This window comes from Scyliorhinus canicula, chromosome 2, assembly GCF_902713615.1.
Source record: "Scyliorhinus canicula chromosome 2, sScyCan1.1, whole genome shotgun sequence".
In the NCBI taxonomy this organism is placed as follows: domain Eukaryota; kingdom Metazoa; phylum Chordata; class Chondrichthyes; order Carcharhiniformes; family Scyliorhinidae; genus Scyliorhinus; species Scyliorhinus canicula.
The window spans coordinates 168,375,336-168,390,526 of record NC_052147.1 but is presented as its reverse complement, the minus strand read 5'-3'; the positions used below and the strand labels follow the sequence as shown (position 1 = coordinate 168,390,526).

The following is a 15,191-nucleotide window of genomic DNA, read 5'->3' as shown; positions in this document are numbered from 1 at the left end:
TCTGTCTTTCTAATGAAAATAATCCTAATCTACTCAACTTCTCTTCATAGCTAGCACCCTCCATACTGGGCAACATCCTGGTGAACCTACTCTGCACCTTCTCCAAAGCATCCACATCCTTTGGGTAATGTGGCGACCACAACTGTACGCAGTATTCCAAATGTGGCCGAACCAAAGTCTTATACAACTGTAACATGGCCTGTCAACTCTTGTACTCAATATACCTTGCGATGAAGTAAAACATGCCGTATGCATTCATGACCACTCTATTGACCTGCGCAGCCACCTTCAAGGTACAATGGACCTAAACACCCAGATCTCTCTGTACATCAATTTTCCCCAGGGCTTTTTCATTTACCGTATAGTTCGCTCTTGAATTGGATCTTCCAAAATGCATCACCTCGCATTTCATAGAATTTACAGTGCAGAAGGAGGCCATTTGGTCCATCGAGTCTGCACCGGCTCCTGGAAAGAGCACCCTACCCAAGGTCAACACCTCCACCCTATCCCATAACCCAGTAACCCCACCCAACACTAAGGACAATTTTGGACACTAAGGGCAATTTATCATGGCCAATCCACCTAACCTGCACATCTTTGGACTGTGGGAGGAAACCAGAGCACCCGGAGGAAACCCACGCACACACGGGGAGGATGTGCAGACTCCGCACAGACAGTGACCCAAGCCAGAATCGAACCTGGGACTCTGGAGCTGTGAAGCAATTGTGCTCTCCACAATGCTACAGTGCTGCTATTTGCCCGGATTGAACTCCATCTGCTATTTCTCCGCCCAGCTCTCCAATCTATCTATATTCTGCTGTATTCACTGACAGTCCCCTTCACTATCTGCTACTCCACCAATCTTAGTGGCATCTGCAAACTTGCTAATCAGATCACCTATACCTTCCTCCAGATTATTTATCACAAACAACAGCGGTCCCAGCACGGATCCCTGTGGAACACCACTGGTCACAGTTCTCCATTTTGAGAAACTCCCTTCCACTACAACTCTCTGTTTCCTGTTGCCCAGACAGTTCTTTATCCATCTAGCTAGTACACCCTGGACCCCTTGAGACTTCACTTTCTCCATCAGCCTACTATGGGGAACCTTATCAAATGCCTTACTGAAGTCCATGTACATGACATCTACAGCCCTTCCCTCATCAATCAACTTTGTCACTTCCTCAAAGAATTCTATTAAGTTGGTAAGACATGACCTTCCCTGCACAAAACCATGTTGCCTATCACTGATAAGCCCATTTTCTTGTGTTATGATGCTTTGGATAACACAGGCTGCTACTTGATGCAGTCTTAACTAAAGGATGCTCCAGACTCTGAAATGAGTTCAACGTGTTTATTGAACTATTAACAACAGTTCTCAAATGAGTTTGACTCTCTGCTAATCTAACTGTAGTAACTCAGTCTAACTGTACCAGCTTGCTCTAAGCCACGTGCTGGGATGTGATGCTTCTGATCAACCCTAACTCTCTAGATGTCTGTCTGTGGAAAGAGGCAGGGTGTGAGTGCCTCATCCCTTTTATAGTGTTTATGTCATGCCCTCTTGTGGCGATGCCACCTCTGAGTGTCCTGACTGCCCACTCGTTGTGTCCCATTCTGAGTGTCCATTGGTTGCATGTTTGCATATCATGACAGAAATAACACCTGATTCCCAATGTCCTACCCCATACATTACCTGGAATGATTGCTACATATCGATCAGGAATCTGGATTGGTTTATCCATCCCTAACCTAGATTTGTAAATATTCTCTTTGCAAACTCTAGAACACGGAGAACAAAAACTGCAAAAGCCAATGCATTTCTCCAATCACGATAAGAAATGTTCCCGAACAAAGAAAACTTACATGGATAAGGTGGGGATATGGAATCTATTTTGACTTCCAGATATTGATTTGTTGGCATCAGAAGCCAGGTTAAGGAATCCTAAATTGGAAACAAGATAAAGACGCTGATGTCCAATGCTAAAAGCTGTAATAGCAATGAATGCTAACGGCGCCAGTGGGCAACTCCTTAAAGCATTTGCATAACATTCCTTTACCCACTATTTAATCAAAACTTTTACTGAGGAGTTCCAAAGTAAAAACAAAAGTCAAACGCTGCGGATGCTGGAAATTGGAAATAAAAACGAAAAATACTGCAAATACTCAGTTGGTCAGGTAACATCTGTGGAGAGAGTAGCAGAGTTAATGTATTTCCTGGAGCCCACTGGAGCAAGCAAGATATCCAGAGAATCACGTGGGAAGCTGCGGTCCAACTCCTAGCAGTGGGAAAACTGTCCTACATTTAGTGAAGCATGGGAACGGCCTAATGCGGAACACTTGCTGCTTGTGATGAAAAGGGATCTGGCTCATTAACAAGCTACTTGAAACCAATTATCCCCGAGTCCACCAGGATTTAATTGCAGCTCAAGGATTTAACGCACAGGTCGTCTGTGCCTCCAGAGACTTGCCTAGAAATCCTGTTGGGATTGCCAGCAGCCTACCAGCCAGTCCTTTATACACAGGCACTCAGCAGCTGATCAAGCTACCTGGCATTGGGAAGGTGGATCCATCAATGTTCCCTGGTGAAGCCCTCAGGGTATTCCAGCAGCAGCCACCGCTCCCGGTTATGCTGCTGTAAATGGCGAGCTGTCGGATTCTGATACGCTGGCAGCTCTTGAAGCTGCCCTACTGAGGGCTTAATTCGGTGAGTCATCCGATGTTGTCCAGGTAAGTGAAAACATATCTTCTACTTGTGCCAGGGCTCCAGTGGAATGGCGATGCGGGGCTCCCAATGGTTCTTCAAGCAGTGGGAAGAACCCTCAGCACCACAGCAAATTCCACCCAGCCTTTCAGGTTGGTGACCTTTCACCAGAACACATATGGTCATAAGAGCATAAGACATAGGAGCAGGAGAAGGTAATTTGGTGCATCGGTTCTGCTCAGCCATTCAATTAGGTCATGGCTGATCTAGTATCATAATCCTCAACTTCACTTTCCTGCCTTGTCTCCATAACCCTTGATTCCCTTACTGATCAAAAATCTATCACAGCCTTGAACATACTTAATGACCCAACCTCTACAGCTCTCTACAGTAAAGAATTCCACAAATTTACTACCAACTGAGAGAAGAAATTCCTCCTCAACTCGGTCTTAAATGGACAGCCCCTTACTCTCAGATTTTGCCCTCTGGTCCGAGATTCTCCCAATTGGAAACAGCCTCTCAGCATCTACAGTGTCAATCCCCCTAAAGAGCTTACACGTTTCAATAAGGTCGCCTCTCATTCTTCTAAACTCCAATGAGTACAGGCCCAACCTACTCAACCTCTCTTCATAAGAACAGTTCTCCATACCAAGGATCACCTGAGTAAACCCATGAGTTGCAAAGTAAAGTCCATGGGCCTTGTGTGGCCTGTCAGGTGAGGTAATCTGGTGCACAAACTCCAGGCAAATCAGCGTTATATCAACTTTTATTTCTTATTTGCTGGCCCATTCTGTTTGAACTTTGTGGCTTCACAGGATTGTTAATGTATGAATCTTGAGATATAAGTAAATTAATAAGCATATTAGTTGCAGCTTGATGTGTGGCCCACAATCTCCATGAAATGCAGCCAAGTAGCTATCGAAAGGTATAAAGGTAAGATACAAATGCATTAAAAATGCATGGATCCATGTTTCTGTTGAAAATGTGGGCTCAGGAATGTCAAAAATTAACATATATCTGCTAAAATGGTGAACGGTAATATCAAATTAGCTTACAAAACTATTTTCTTCTGCTTCAAAATGATCCAGGGATTGCCTCTCGTAGGCTTTTTTAGCCACTTATTTTATGTTTGGATGATGTCAGTTTTTAATTAAACTGTTGGCAACAAGTCTTTGATTCAGGCCTTGCTGCTTCTGCTTTCACATTCTACATTAGAAAGCATGATTGCATTCATGTTGAAAGAATAAACAGAGTACTCACCAAACTCAACCAGCCTGTGCTTGCAAAACTCAGAACTTAGTGTCTAATGCTAGATGTGATGCGTGATTGGACGGAACTTGCTGAACAATCTTGAGTATGGCAAGAATTGCATGAACAACCAATTTAAGATCATCAGTTCAGCTCGCAATTTTGCTTGCTAGAAACTGAATATACACACATGCAATGGCCTGTCCTCTGCAGGCAAAAGCAACACGTCCAGGCACTGCGCCTTTTTTGAACTGATCAAAAGCGCAGCAGGCAACAGCTCCCTTGTGCTCTCTCCGTGTCAATGCCTTGGCCAGAGTTGACCTTCCAACCAATCTGAACCCTTTTCTCATGCCGTATAAACTGTTGTACCCTTTGAAATTTGACATTCTTGTGTGTCCTAATGAGTGCAAGAGGAAAAGCTTCGACAACATGCCTCTTTTTCCAGCAACATTCACATTCTGTGCTACAAAATATTCTTAAACCAAATGGAAACCAGGCAGATAATGAGTAGAAACAAAAAAAAGTATACTTAATCAACATTTTTCTATATATTCAGTTATGAATTGGAATGAAGAAAAACTGTCCCAATATTCAATTTACATTGCAATTTTATCACTTGATATAATATCATGTCAGTGTGGCTGCATTGCTAAGCAATCGCTCTGGAAAAGGAGAAAAAAAAAAAGAGGAAAATAGCTCTTACCTGCTGTTGAATTTTTCTGGACGCTTTTCTCTCATTACGTGAAATCTGTGAGCAATTGATGCATCCTGCACAAAGACATTTCAAACATTTAATACCATACAAAAAGCAAAAACAAAGAGGACAAAATTCATTACAATTTAACAGATATATAATCAGGCTGTGCCTCATTTTATATTTCATTCATTTTGGTTCTGCATTTCACTGATCTTTTTGAAAAATAACTATTAGCTCTCTTGTGGCATTGCACACAATGAGTCAGAAGATGCTGTATTTCATTATATAGATGTAATTACATAAACTACACAGCATTAACAACAGGCCATTTGGCCCAACCAGTCCATAACGCAATTTATGCTGCACTCAAACCTCCTCTTATTCTTGCTCCCTGACCCTCTGTTCCCATCTCCTTCAAATGATAATCTAGCCTCATCATAAATGTAAGTCTCTTGTCCACTTCCATCCGTTGATCTTGGAGCGAATTACACAACTTACTTACTATTCTGTAAGCAAAGAAGTTATTTCTGAATTCCATATTTGACTTCTCAGTGACTATGGGCTGGATTTTTCAGATGGTGGGTTTCCTGTCCCACCACCAGTGGGGATGCAATCCCGCCAATCACAGCAGCCCCACAGCCTTTTGATGCTCAGAGGAGCATGGATTGGTGGAGATGGGACTTCCGCCCTTCACTTGGGCTGAAGACCTGTCTCAGAGAGCTGCCAACCAACCCAATAGGCTGGTAGGTTTTTGGCCCAGCAGCATCAGTGGCTAAGACTCGGACGACGACAAGTCCCCAGATTCTAAGTCCTATAGACCAGGACCAAGTAAGTAAAACGGGTCGAGGCAGGTGGGTGGGAAGGCCATCTGTGGACATTTAGGGTTACTGTAAAATCTGTCCTATGTTATTTTTATTATGGACTCCAAGTTCTTCTCATAAGTGGAATCGTTCTTTCAGTCTACTTTGTCAAATTCTTTCATACTAAAACTAAAATTACATCACCATTGAGTCTCTCTGTTAAAACAAACAGCTTATTCATCCTTCCCTGATTACTGTAAGCTTGAATTTTGACATCTCTTCTTCACTCCAGTTCCTCTATAGCCTTTATATAAGACAGTGACCAGCTATCATTGGGATGTTTAAGCCGTCCAGTGGAGAACTTTAGTATCACTAAACTATGATGATGAAGCAAGTCACATTTCATTTTTTGAATCTGTTCTACTATCGTTCTTTCTGCTTTGGGCACTGAGTTTGGCAACCTTATTTGATTTTAAAAGATATGTCCATGCATTTCATTTTTTACTTTCCATATTTTATACAGCGATACATGATATGAAATGAAATGAAATGAAAATCGCTTATTGTCACGAGTAGGCTTCAATGAAGTTACTGTGAAAAGCCCGTAGTCGCCACATTCCGGCGCCTGTCCGGGGAGGCTGGTACGCGAATCGAACCGTGCTGCTGGCCTGCTTGTTCTGCTTTAAAAGCCAGCGATTTAGCCCAGTGAGCCAAACCAGCCCCTGATATGCAATGTTGTCTTCAGAATTCTCTTCCTCAAAAGGTCATGGAAGCAGAGTCTTTGAATATTTTTAAAGCAGAGGTCGATAGATTCCTGATGAGCAATGGAGTGATAGCTTGGGGGTAGGTGGAAATCTGGAGCTGAGGTTACAATCAGATCAGCCACGATCTTATTGAACGTCAGAGCAGGTTTGAGGGGCTGAATGGCCTACTCTTGCTCCTAATTCGGATGTTTGTAGGTGATATATATCAATTGGAGATATGTGGTATTCAGCAGTCGAGTTGGATACGGAGTTTAGATGCACTTGGGAAAGTACCGTGCTTTGGTGATAATGGGGCAGATGTGGAGTTTGGCAAAACTGCGGAATGGCCTTGGAGGTTGGAAGAGTTTGTGGTGGGGGTCCTGGTGCTTGAGGAACTTGAAATTTGGCATCACGGATGGGAATCCTTTGGTTGGTAATCACTTGGAGAGGGAGATATAATTTGGCTAAACTGCAGAAGGTGATCCTGGATTTTGGCACAACTGGCAGTTGAATAAGAGATTTTGCTCATTATGATACAGATCACGAGGGAGTGGAGGAGAAAGAGGGCCTGATGGCATTGGTTGTGTTCAAGGTGGAGGGTATGATGTGGTGATATTCCATGCTAACAGCAATGGTTTGTGACATTATAAAGGATACATACAAAAACTGAATTTGCCATTTTTGTCACTGGTTCCTCTAACTCTGCCTTTGTCATTGCATCTCTGTCAATGTCTCTCTGTTCTTCTAAGTACCATGAGCAAACCACAAACAATAATTGAACATTTAAAATTCAACTAGTTTGCTTTTTGATCGAGGAAGGCAAATGAATTGGGGAAAGCCACAGCCAAGAAGTTGGTCTATGCCTGTTTCAAGCTTCGTCAACACCACTGCTGGTCTCATGCTTATAATATACCTCCGGAGTGGAAATATCAGTGTCAGGATTGCCTGCCTTGCTGATGGCAGATCTCAATGGGGCAGAGAGGCAGGATAGTGGGAGTGACCAGCGATTTCAGTGAAGTTGGGAGTTTATTGCTGCCTCTCCTCCCACCGCAGGAAGAGTTTTTTAAAACCGGAAACAACAACAGCAGACCCAGCCCTGCCGACCCTGCAAAGCCCTCCTTGCCAACATCTGGGGGCTTACGCCAAAGTTGGGAAAGCTGTCTCACAGGCTAGTTAAACAAAAGACTGACATAGTCACACTCACAGAATCATACCTTACAGACAATGTCCCAGACACCACTATCACCTTCCTGGGTATGTCCTGTCTCACCGGCAGGACAGACCCAGCAGAGTTGACGGCGGCACAGGAGTATACAGTCGGGAGTGAGGTGCCCTGTGAGTGCTCAACATCGACACTGGACTCCATGAAGTCTCATGGCTTCTGGTTAAACATGGGCAAGGGAACCTTCTGCTGATTACCACATACCGGCCACCATCAGCTGATGAACCAGTACGCCTCCATGTTGAACACCACTTGGAGGAAGCACTAAGAGTGGCAAGGGCACAGAATATGCCCTGGGTGGGGGACAAGAATGGCTCGGTATCACCACCACAGACTGAGCTGGGTCCTAAAGGACATAGCTACTAGACTGGGACTGCAGCAAGTGGTGAGGGAAACAACAAGAAGGAAAAACATGCTTGACCTCATCCTCACCAATCTGCCTACTGCAGATGCATCTGTCCATGACAGTATCGGTATAAGTGACCACCATACAATCCTCGTGGAGACAAAGTGCGGTCTTTGAGGATACCCTCCATCGTGTTGTGTGGCATTAGCATCATGCTAAATGGGATAGACTTTGATCAGATCTTGCAAATCAAGGCTGGGCATCCATGAGGCGCTGTGGGCCATCAGCAGCAGCAGAATTGTAAACAACCACAATCTGCAACCTCATGGCCTGGCATATGCCCCATTCTACCATTACCGTAAAGCCAGGGGATCAACACTGGTTCAATGAAGAGTGTGGAGAGCATGCCAGGAGCAACATCAGGCATACTGAAAAATGAAGTGTCAAGCTGGTGAAGCTACTTGTGTGCCAAACAGCATAAGTAGCAAGTCATAGACAGAGCTAAGCGATTCCACAATGAACGCATCAGATCTAAGCTCCGTAGTCCTGCCATATCCAGCCATGAATGGTGGTGAACAATTAAACAACTCACTGGAGGAGGAAGCTCCACAAATATCTCCATCCTCAATGATGAGGAGCCCAGCACGTTTGTGCAATAGACAAGGCTGAGACATTGGCAACAATCTTCAGCTGGAAGTGCCGAGTGGATGATTCACCTCGGTCTCCTCCGGAGATCCCCAGCATCACAGATGGTACTCTTCAGCCAATAGGATTCACTCCATGTGATATCAAGAAATGGTTAAAGGCCCTAGATACTGTAAATGCTATGGGCCCTGACAATATCCCGGCAATAGTACTGAAGACTTGTGCTGCAGAACCTGCCGCACCTCGAGCCAAACTGTTCCAGTATAGCTACAACACTGGCATCTACCCGACAATGTGGAAAATTGCCCAGGTGTGTCCTGTACACAAGAAACTGGACAAATTCAACCCAGCCAATTACCCCATCTCAGTCTATTCTCCATCATCAGCAAAGTGATGAAAGGAGTCATCAACAGTGCTATTAAGCTGCACTTACTCGGCAATAAGCTGTTCACGGACTCAGTTTGGGTTTCGCCAGGGTCACTCAGCTCCTGACCTTATTACAGCCTTGGTTAAAACATGGACAAAAGAGCTGAATGCCAGAGGTGAGGTGAGAGTGACTGCCCTTGACATCAAGGCAGCATTTCACTGAATATGGCATCAAGGAGCCCTAGCTAAACTGGAGTCAGTGGGAATCAGGTGGAAAACCCTCTGCTGGTTGAAGTGATGGTTGGAGGCCAATCATCTCAACTCTGGGACATCACTGCAGGAGCTCCTCAGGGTAGTGTCCCAGGCCCAACCATCTTCAGCTGCTTCATCAATGACCTCCCTTCCATCATAAAGTCGGAAGTGGGGATGTATGCGCATGACTGCACAATGTTCAGCACCATTTGTTAGCTCCTCAGATAATGAAGTAGTCCATGTTCAAATGCAACAAGACCAGGACAATATCCAGGCTTGGGCTGACAAGTAGCAAGTTACATTCCCGCCACACAAGTGTGAGGCAATGATCACCTACTACAATAGAGGATCTAACCACTGCCCCATGACATTCAATGGCATTACCATTGCTGAATCCCCCACAATCAATATTCTTGGGGTTACCATTGATCAGAAACTGAACTGGATTGGCCACATTAATACTGCAGATCAAAGGCTAGGAATCCTATGGTGAGTAACTCACCTCTTGATCCCCAAAGCCTGTCCACCATCTACAAGTCACAAGTCAGGAGTGTAATGGAATACTCACCACTTGCCTGGATGAGTGCAGCTCCAACACTCAAGAAGCTCGAGACCATCCAGGACAATGCAGCCTACTTAATTGCTCCCCTTTCAACAAACATTCAAGCCTTCCACCACCAATGAACAGTGGCAGCTGTATGCACCATCTATAAGGTGCGCTGCAGTAACTCATCAAGGTTCCATAGACAACACCTTACAAACCCACAACCACTACCATCTAGAAGGACAAGAGCAGCAGATACCAGGGAACCCCACCACCTGGAGGTTCCCCTCCAAGTCACTCACAAGCCTGACTTGCAAATGTATCGCCGCTCCTTCACTGTCGCTGGGGCAACATTCTGGAACTCCTTGTCTGACAGCACAGTGGGTGCATCTACACCTCAAGGACTGCAACAGTTCAAGAAGGCAACTCACCATCACCTTCTGATGGGGAACTATGGATGGGCACTAAATGCTGGCCTAACCAGTGACGCCCACATCCTGTAAAATGAATTAAAAAAGAATGGACAACTATGAACACCATTATGAGTGGTATAGGCCAGAAACTTGCCAGCTCATAACTCAATTGAGTCTTTCAAGAGGCTATATGCACCTTAAATATTAAGGGCCTAACATCTGTGTGATCATCTAAAAGAGGTTTAGCAGTGGGACTAATTCATCGGCAGCTTGGGTGAGTCCACCCAATGGGAATGTCTACATCCTTTCCGTGCCTGAAACATGCGAGCAACACATTTCAATTTTTACCATTTGTTTGTCTCCATGTCTGACAGCTACTGGCAATTAAAATACTTGTCTTTTCATTGTGAACAAAACTGATTTTAATCAGGTGAAACAATGCATAACCTATTCAACAAAAAGCAAATCATTCACTTTTTCGGGTATAACGCTGCACATTCTGAAGTTTATGAAACACAGACCAACAGCACAACAGACATGTAATTAGTTGTCTGCCTGTTTCCTCCTCCCTCACACTCAACAGGCTCGGTTTTAGAAAGTCTCTCTTTGAAAAAAAAAAAGCCTCCTCTCTGATTAAAAAGCATTTATTATAAATGTTATCAGAATAAAGCTTTTAAGTACATCCCCAAGACTTCAACTCATTTCAAAAACCTATCGAGTAGAAATTGCCAAAACATTCCATCAGTAGAGTTGACTATGATGCTTATTCCTCCTGGGAAATTAGGCACATGCAAGAAAACGGTGACTGGAATAGGGATGGCCATTCAACCCTTTAGCCCCGTTCTGCTATTCAGTTAGAATGTGAAGAATCTGCCCCTCAACTTTCTCACCTCTGCTGTATATCGCTCAGTACTGTTACCTATCAAAATCGACTGAAGTCTTCAAAATTTCAATGCACGCAGCAAGAAAGACTTTTGGGGAGCAATTTTCAGATTTCCACGACATGTTGTGCAAAATGTACTTACTGATTTTATTCTGAAATGGTGGTTGTAATTTTAAAATCACATCCTCTTGTTTGGGATTTCCCCAGTATTTGTATCTACCCTGTCAAATTCCTTTGCAGTTTCAATGACGTCACCTCTGTTACCTTCTAAACAGAAGGAAATTAGAAACCGTGGCCAAGATTTTCAGCTCCCGTTCGCGTAGGGCAGGTTTGGTGACAGGAGCACAAAATATTGCGAAAAGACTAAAGTCACGATTCACAGCGGTGTGAAAGCGTGCTGCAATTGCCCCCTCCCTCCGGCCACGTTTCTCATCGTTCAACATCATGAATCTTATTTGAATACACTTGCATCTCATTATCAAGCCCCAGGCCTTCCCTAACCCTCCCCATCAGAAACTCCATCTACGTTGGTGTGATTTCAGATCACGACTGGCTTCAAAAGGCTTTGACAAAGAGACACCCAGACTTGAAACGTTAGCTACCTTCCAGTCAATAATCTTTATTAGTGTCACAAATAGTCTTACATTAATATTGCAGTGAAGTTACTGTGAAAATCCCCCAGTCACCACGCTCCAGCGCCTGTTTGGCTACACTGAGGGGAAATTCAGAGTGTCCAATTCACATAACAGCACGTCTTTTGGGACTTTGGGAGGAAACAGGAGCACCCGGAGGAAACCCACGCAGACACGGGGAGAACGTGCAGATTCCGCACAGACAGTGACCCAAGCCGGGAATCGAGCCTGGGATCCTGGAGCTGTGAAACAACAGTGCTAACCACCGTGCTACTGTGCTGCCCTGCAGGTGCTCCACAGATGCTGTCAGACCTGAGATTGTCCAGTATTTTCTGTTTTTGTTTCAAAAGGCATGCACTTGCCAAACACTTTTCTCAGGAAGTGTGTAAGACTCCTACATACTGAGCCATGTTTCAGGGTCCATAGAGGTTGTAGGTTGGATCCTTGGGGTCAAGGGGCACCCAGTGAGAGCTGGCTGATGACACCTTTGTGGAGGCCAAAGAGTGCAGCTGAGGCAAGACACACTGAGGTTCATGCTGCAACGCATACTTTGATGGAGTAGACAGTAGGGATGCTTAAGATGAGGTTCCGGTCCCTGGATGGATCTGATGGAGCCCTGCAATACAATCCAGAGGGTGTCACACATTGTGGTCACTTGCTGTGCCCAAAACAACCTGGTGCTACAATGGGGGAGGAATTGCCTGAGAAGGAGATGCAGGAGCAGCACATTTCATCCGATGAGGAGGATGTCAAAGGGGTGAGGCTGAGGAGGTTCTAGAGGGAGAGGCAATGACAATATCCAGATGAGGCAGATGAACTTGGGATGTACTCGTTGTTGCTAGATTCATGGAGGATGATGAGGACATCTAGTGAGGACATCCAATTATCTTCACATGACTTCTATAAGCATTGCTGTCCCATTTGACTGATGGCAGTGCACTCTGTGATAATGCTACTGTCATGGGGTGTGGTGCGGTTTACCCATAGTCCCTACATTGCAGAAAGATGATGACGACTTGCAGTGGGGACAGTGCATGGATCCTCACAGAGCTTCTGTGAATGTCAGACTCCTGTGAGGATGGTGGCAATGCGCCTTTGCTCAATGACTAAGGTCATATCATGGTGATGCCATTTCACTTCTGGTCTTATGTAATCATAGTGAGCTGAACCATTGAGAAACAATGTCACCACAGGCTGAGTCAGATGGGATGGAGGCCAGCCTCAGCTCAGAGGGGAATGATTAGAATGAGTGATGCTAGCCCTTTACATTGTGGCAAACATCCTCATTCCCTATGAGATACAGGCATCATTGACATGTTCGGTCACTGTCAGAGCACGCCACCAATATGCTGGAAACCATGCACAAAGCACATGGAGGAAGCTCTGGTCTGAGCACTCTGCCTTTTTCCAATGCAGGAATCCAATTTGCAGGTCAGCACTATAAGGAACACAGATTATTAGAACAAGGAGCCAGCAAAAGGGTACAATTAGCGTGGGTTTATTTCAAAGGTGGACGTTATGTACAAGTGCTTAACACTCATGCCCATGCTGAACAACTGGAGATCCTTAACCTTTCTAACCCTGCTGCTATGTCTTGATTCATCTCAAACTTTCACAGCGCGAGGTAGAGGCAGCCTGCCGTCACAGTCCTTGGCTGTTGGAGCTGAAGCCGAAACGATCACAGGAAGAGGGAAGTCAGATGGGCGGGACACTCCTGGAGTCATCTGGGTGGGTGCCCCTGGGTGTGCACCAGCTGATCCTCCTCTTCCTTATGAGTGGCTGAGGGACCCTGGCCTCCTCCTTGGGATAGTGGGACAGCTGGAGTGAACTTGAGAATTCCCACTGTCTTCTGGCCTTGGCATTCATGGATCCCATTAAGTGCCTGCACCATGCAGTGTATATACTTCAGCAGTGCAGGACAAAAGTCTTGCACCAAGGCCTCCACTGGGGTTTCCATCATAGCTGTATTGACCTGGTTGTGTTGGCGTGTCGGAAAAATCACCTCAGACGGAAGGCAGATGAACTCCTCCATTCAGCTTTTCAATCTAAGGAGTGCGGCAGACAACCCTTCTTGATTTTCCTGAGTTTGCTGTTGAAACTCCAACAACGGAGGCATGACCAATTCCTAAGGTACGTCATCTGACTGGGACTCAGCTGATTCCTGGTCTCCAGCAATCTTCTAAGTGCCGGTACCCAGGGACGTACCTCCCTCTGCCTGCTGTGGCTCAGAGTGTGATGTGCTGATCAGATTGTGACCCAACGCTACTCGACAACAGGCCCCAATGAGGTGTGTGTCTCTGCACTGAAAGAGGATGTGGGTGAATGCTATGATGGTCCTTCGATATTGGTCTCGGTGAATCCTTCCTCTGTGCTGGTGTCGGGGCTTCAGTCAAGAATCTGGCTGGTGGACTCCCCAAGCTGTTTCCCAGGTGTGCCTGTGAAAGAAAGGAGAGGTAATTAGTGCACAGCAGAAGCCTTTAGAAACAGCAGACATGACTCACAGCATTGTGGTCTGATAGATGATATAGTGCTGGATCCTCATTTTATCGCTGCTGACCTCACCATCAGTATGACTGGTCGACGTCCTGCCTGGCCAGCTGGATGGTTCTGTCCTTGAAATCATGACGACATTACCTCTGGCAGCCCTCAGATTGTCTGTAATCTCTCCCTCTTGTTGTGATCCAGCTTGTCTTACATGAAGACAGATGGAGAGAGTATAAGCAGGACATGTGCCAGGATGGCTGGCATGTATGTATGGTGAGTGGGACCAGCGAGATAATGACGCAATCCATAGGGGAGACAAAGGTGTGTGTGGGAGGGCGAGTGATGGTGTCCCTTGAGCTGGCAGTTAGTGAGCTCTCTGCGGATGTGTAATGGGTGTATGACTATGAGAGTTGAGTGTGTTGACACAAATTACTTACCCTGGCAGGATCAAGGAGAGCATTCATCCTCTTCCTGCATTGGATGGCTGTCCTCTTCTGTAGGGCGTTGGCACTCAATGACCACTGCTACTACCTCCAGCAAGATTTGTCACCTTACTGGCTGGTTTTCTTTCTGAGCATGGGTAGAGTAATCCTGGCGGGCCTTTACTGCATTGAGCAGTCTCTCCAGGGAAGTGTCTGAAAATTTGGGGGGTGGATTACTTGTCAGCCATCACTTCCCAGTGTCCTATGAAGTCTGGCTGCTGTGCGCTGGAGCAACCTTTAAAGGTGGCACCCTGATGATTGCAGTGCTGAGGTGATGGCAGGCAGGAAAATCAGAGGCCGCCCTATCAGTGATACGGCATGGAACTCGTGGCTGAAAATGTTTGGCACTAAGTGCCACAACTATATGGTGGTAAAAACCGCCATTGTCGTCGGCACTGCTTTTACACCTGCAATCAGTCTTTGCCGATTTCTGGGAAATCCTCGCCCCAAGTTTATGCAAGCTGTCCTCAAATGCTCTGATACATCTTTCCTGAAGTTCAGTGCCCAATATTGTCTGGGTGGCGGAGTTTCCCACCCTGCCACCCGAAGAGTCAGCAGGGAACGTATCCCCACCAGCTGCCATTCAGTCATTTAACACTCAGAGGAGCATTAATTGGCTGGATAGGAAATTTCTGCCCCTCACTTGGGAGGAAGGCACACCTCAGGCAACTGCTGACCAACCTAGAAAATGCTGGTAAACCTCAGCAAGTCTGGCAGCATCTGTAGGGAAAGA

At 45.6% G+C, this 15,191-nt stretch overlaps 1 protein-coding gene across 4 annotated transcripts in view; it reads right to left on the bottom strand.

Moving 5' to 3' along the window:
- LOC119961672 (diacylglycerol kinase beta) overlaps nt 1–15,191 on the bottom strand; it is a 797,376-nt gene that overhangs the window by 251,422 nt on the left and 530,763 nt on the right. For all 4 annotated transcript variants that reach the window (XM_038788967.1, XM_038788974.1, XM_038788981.1 and 1 more), the window contains one exon: nt 4,653–4,717. In XM_038788967.1, coding sequence (XP_038644895.1) covers nt 4,653–4,717 — 65 coding nt within the window. The remainder of the gene's footprint in view (nt 1–4,652; nt 4,718–15,191) is intronic.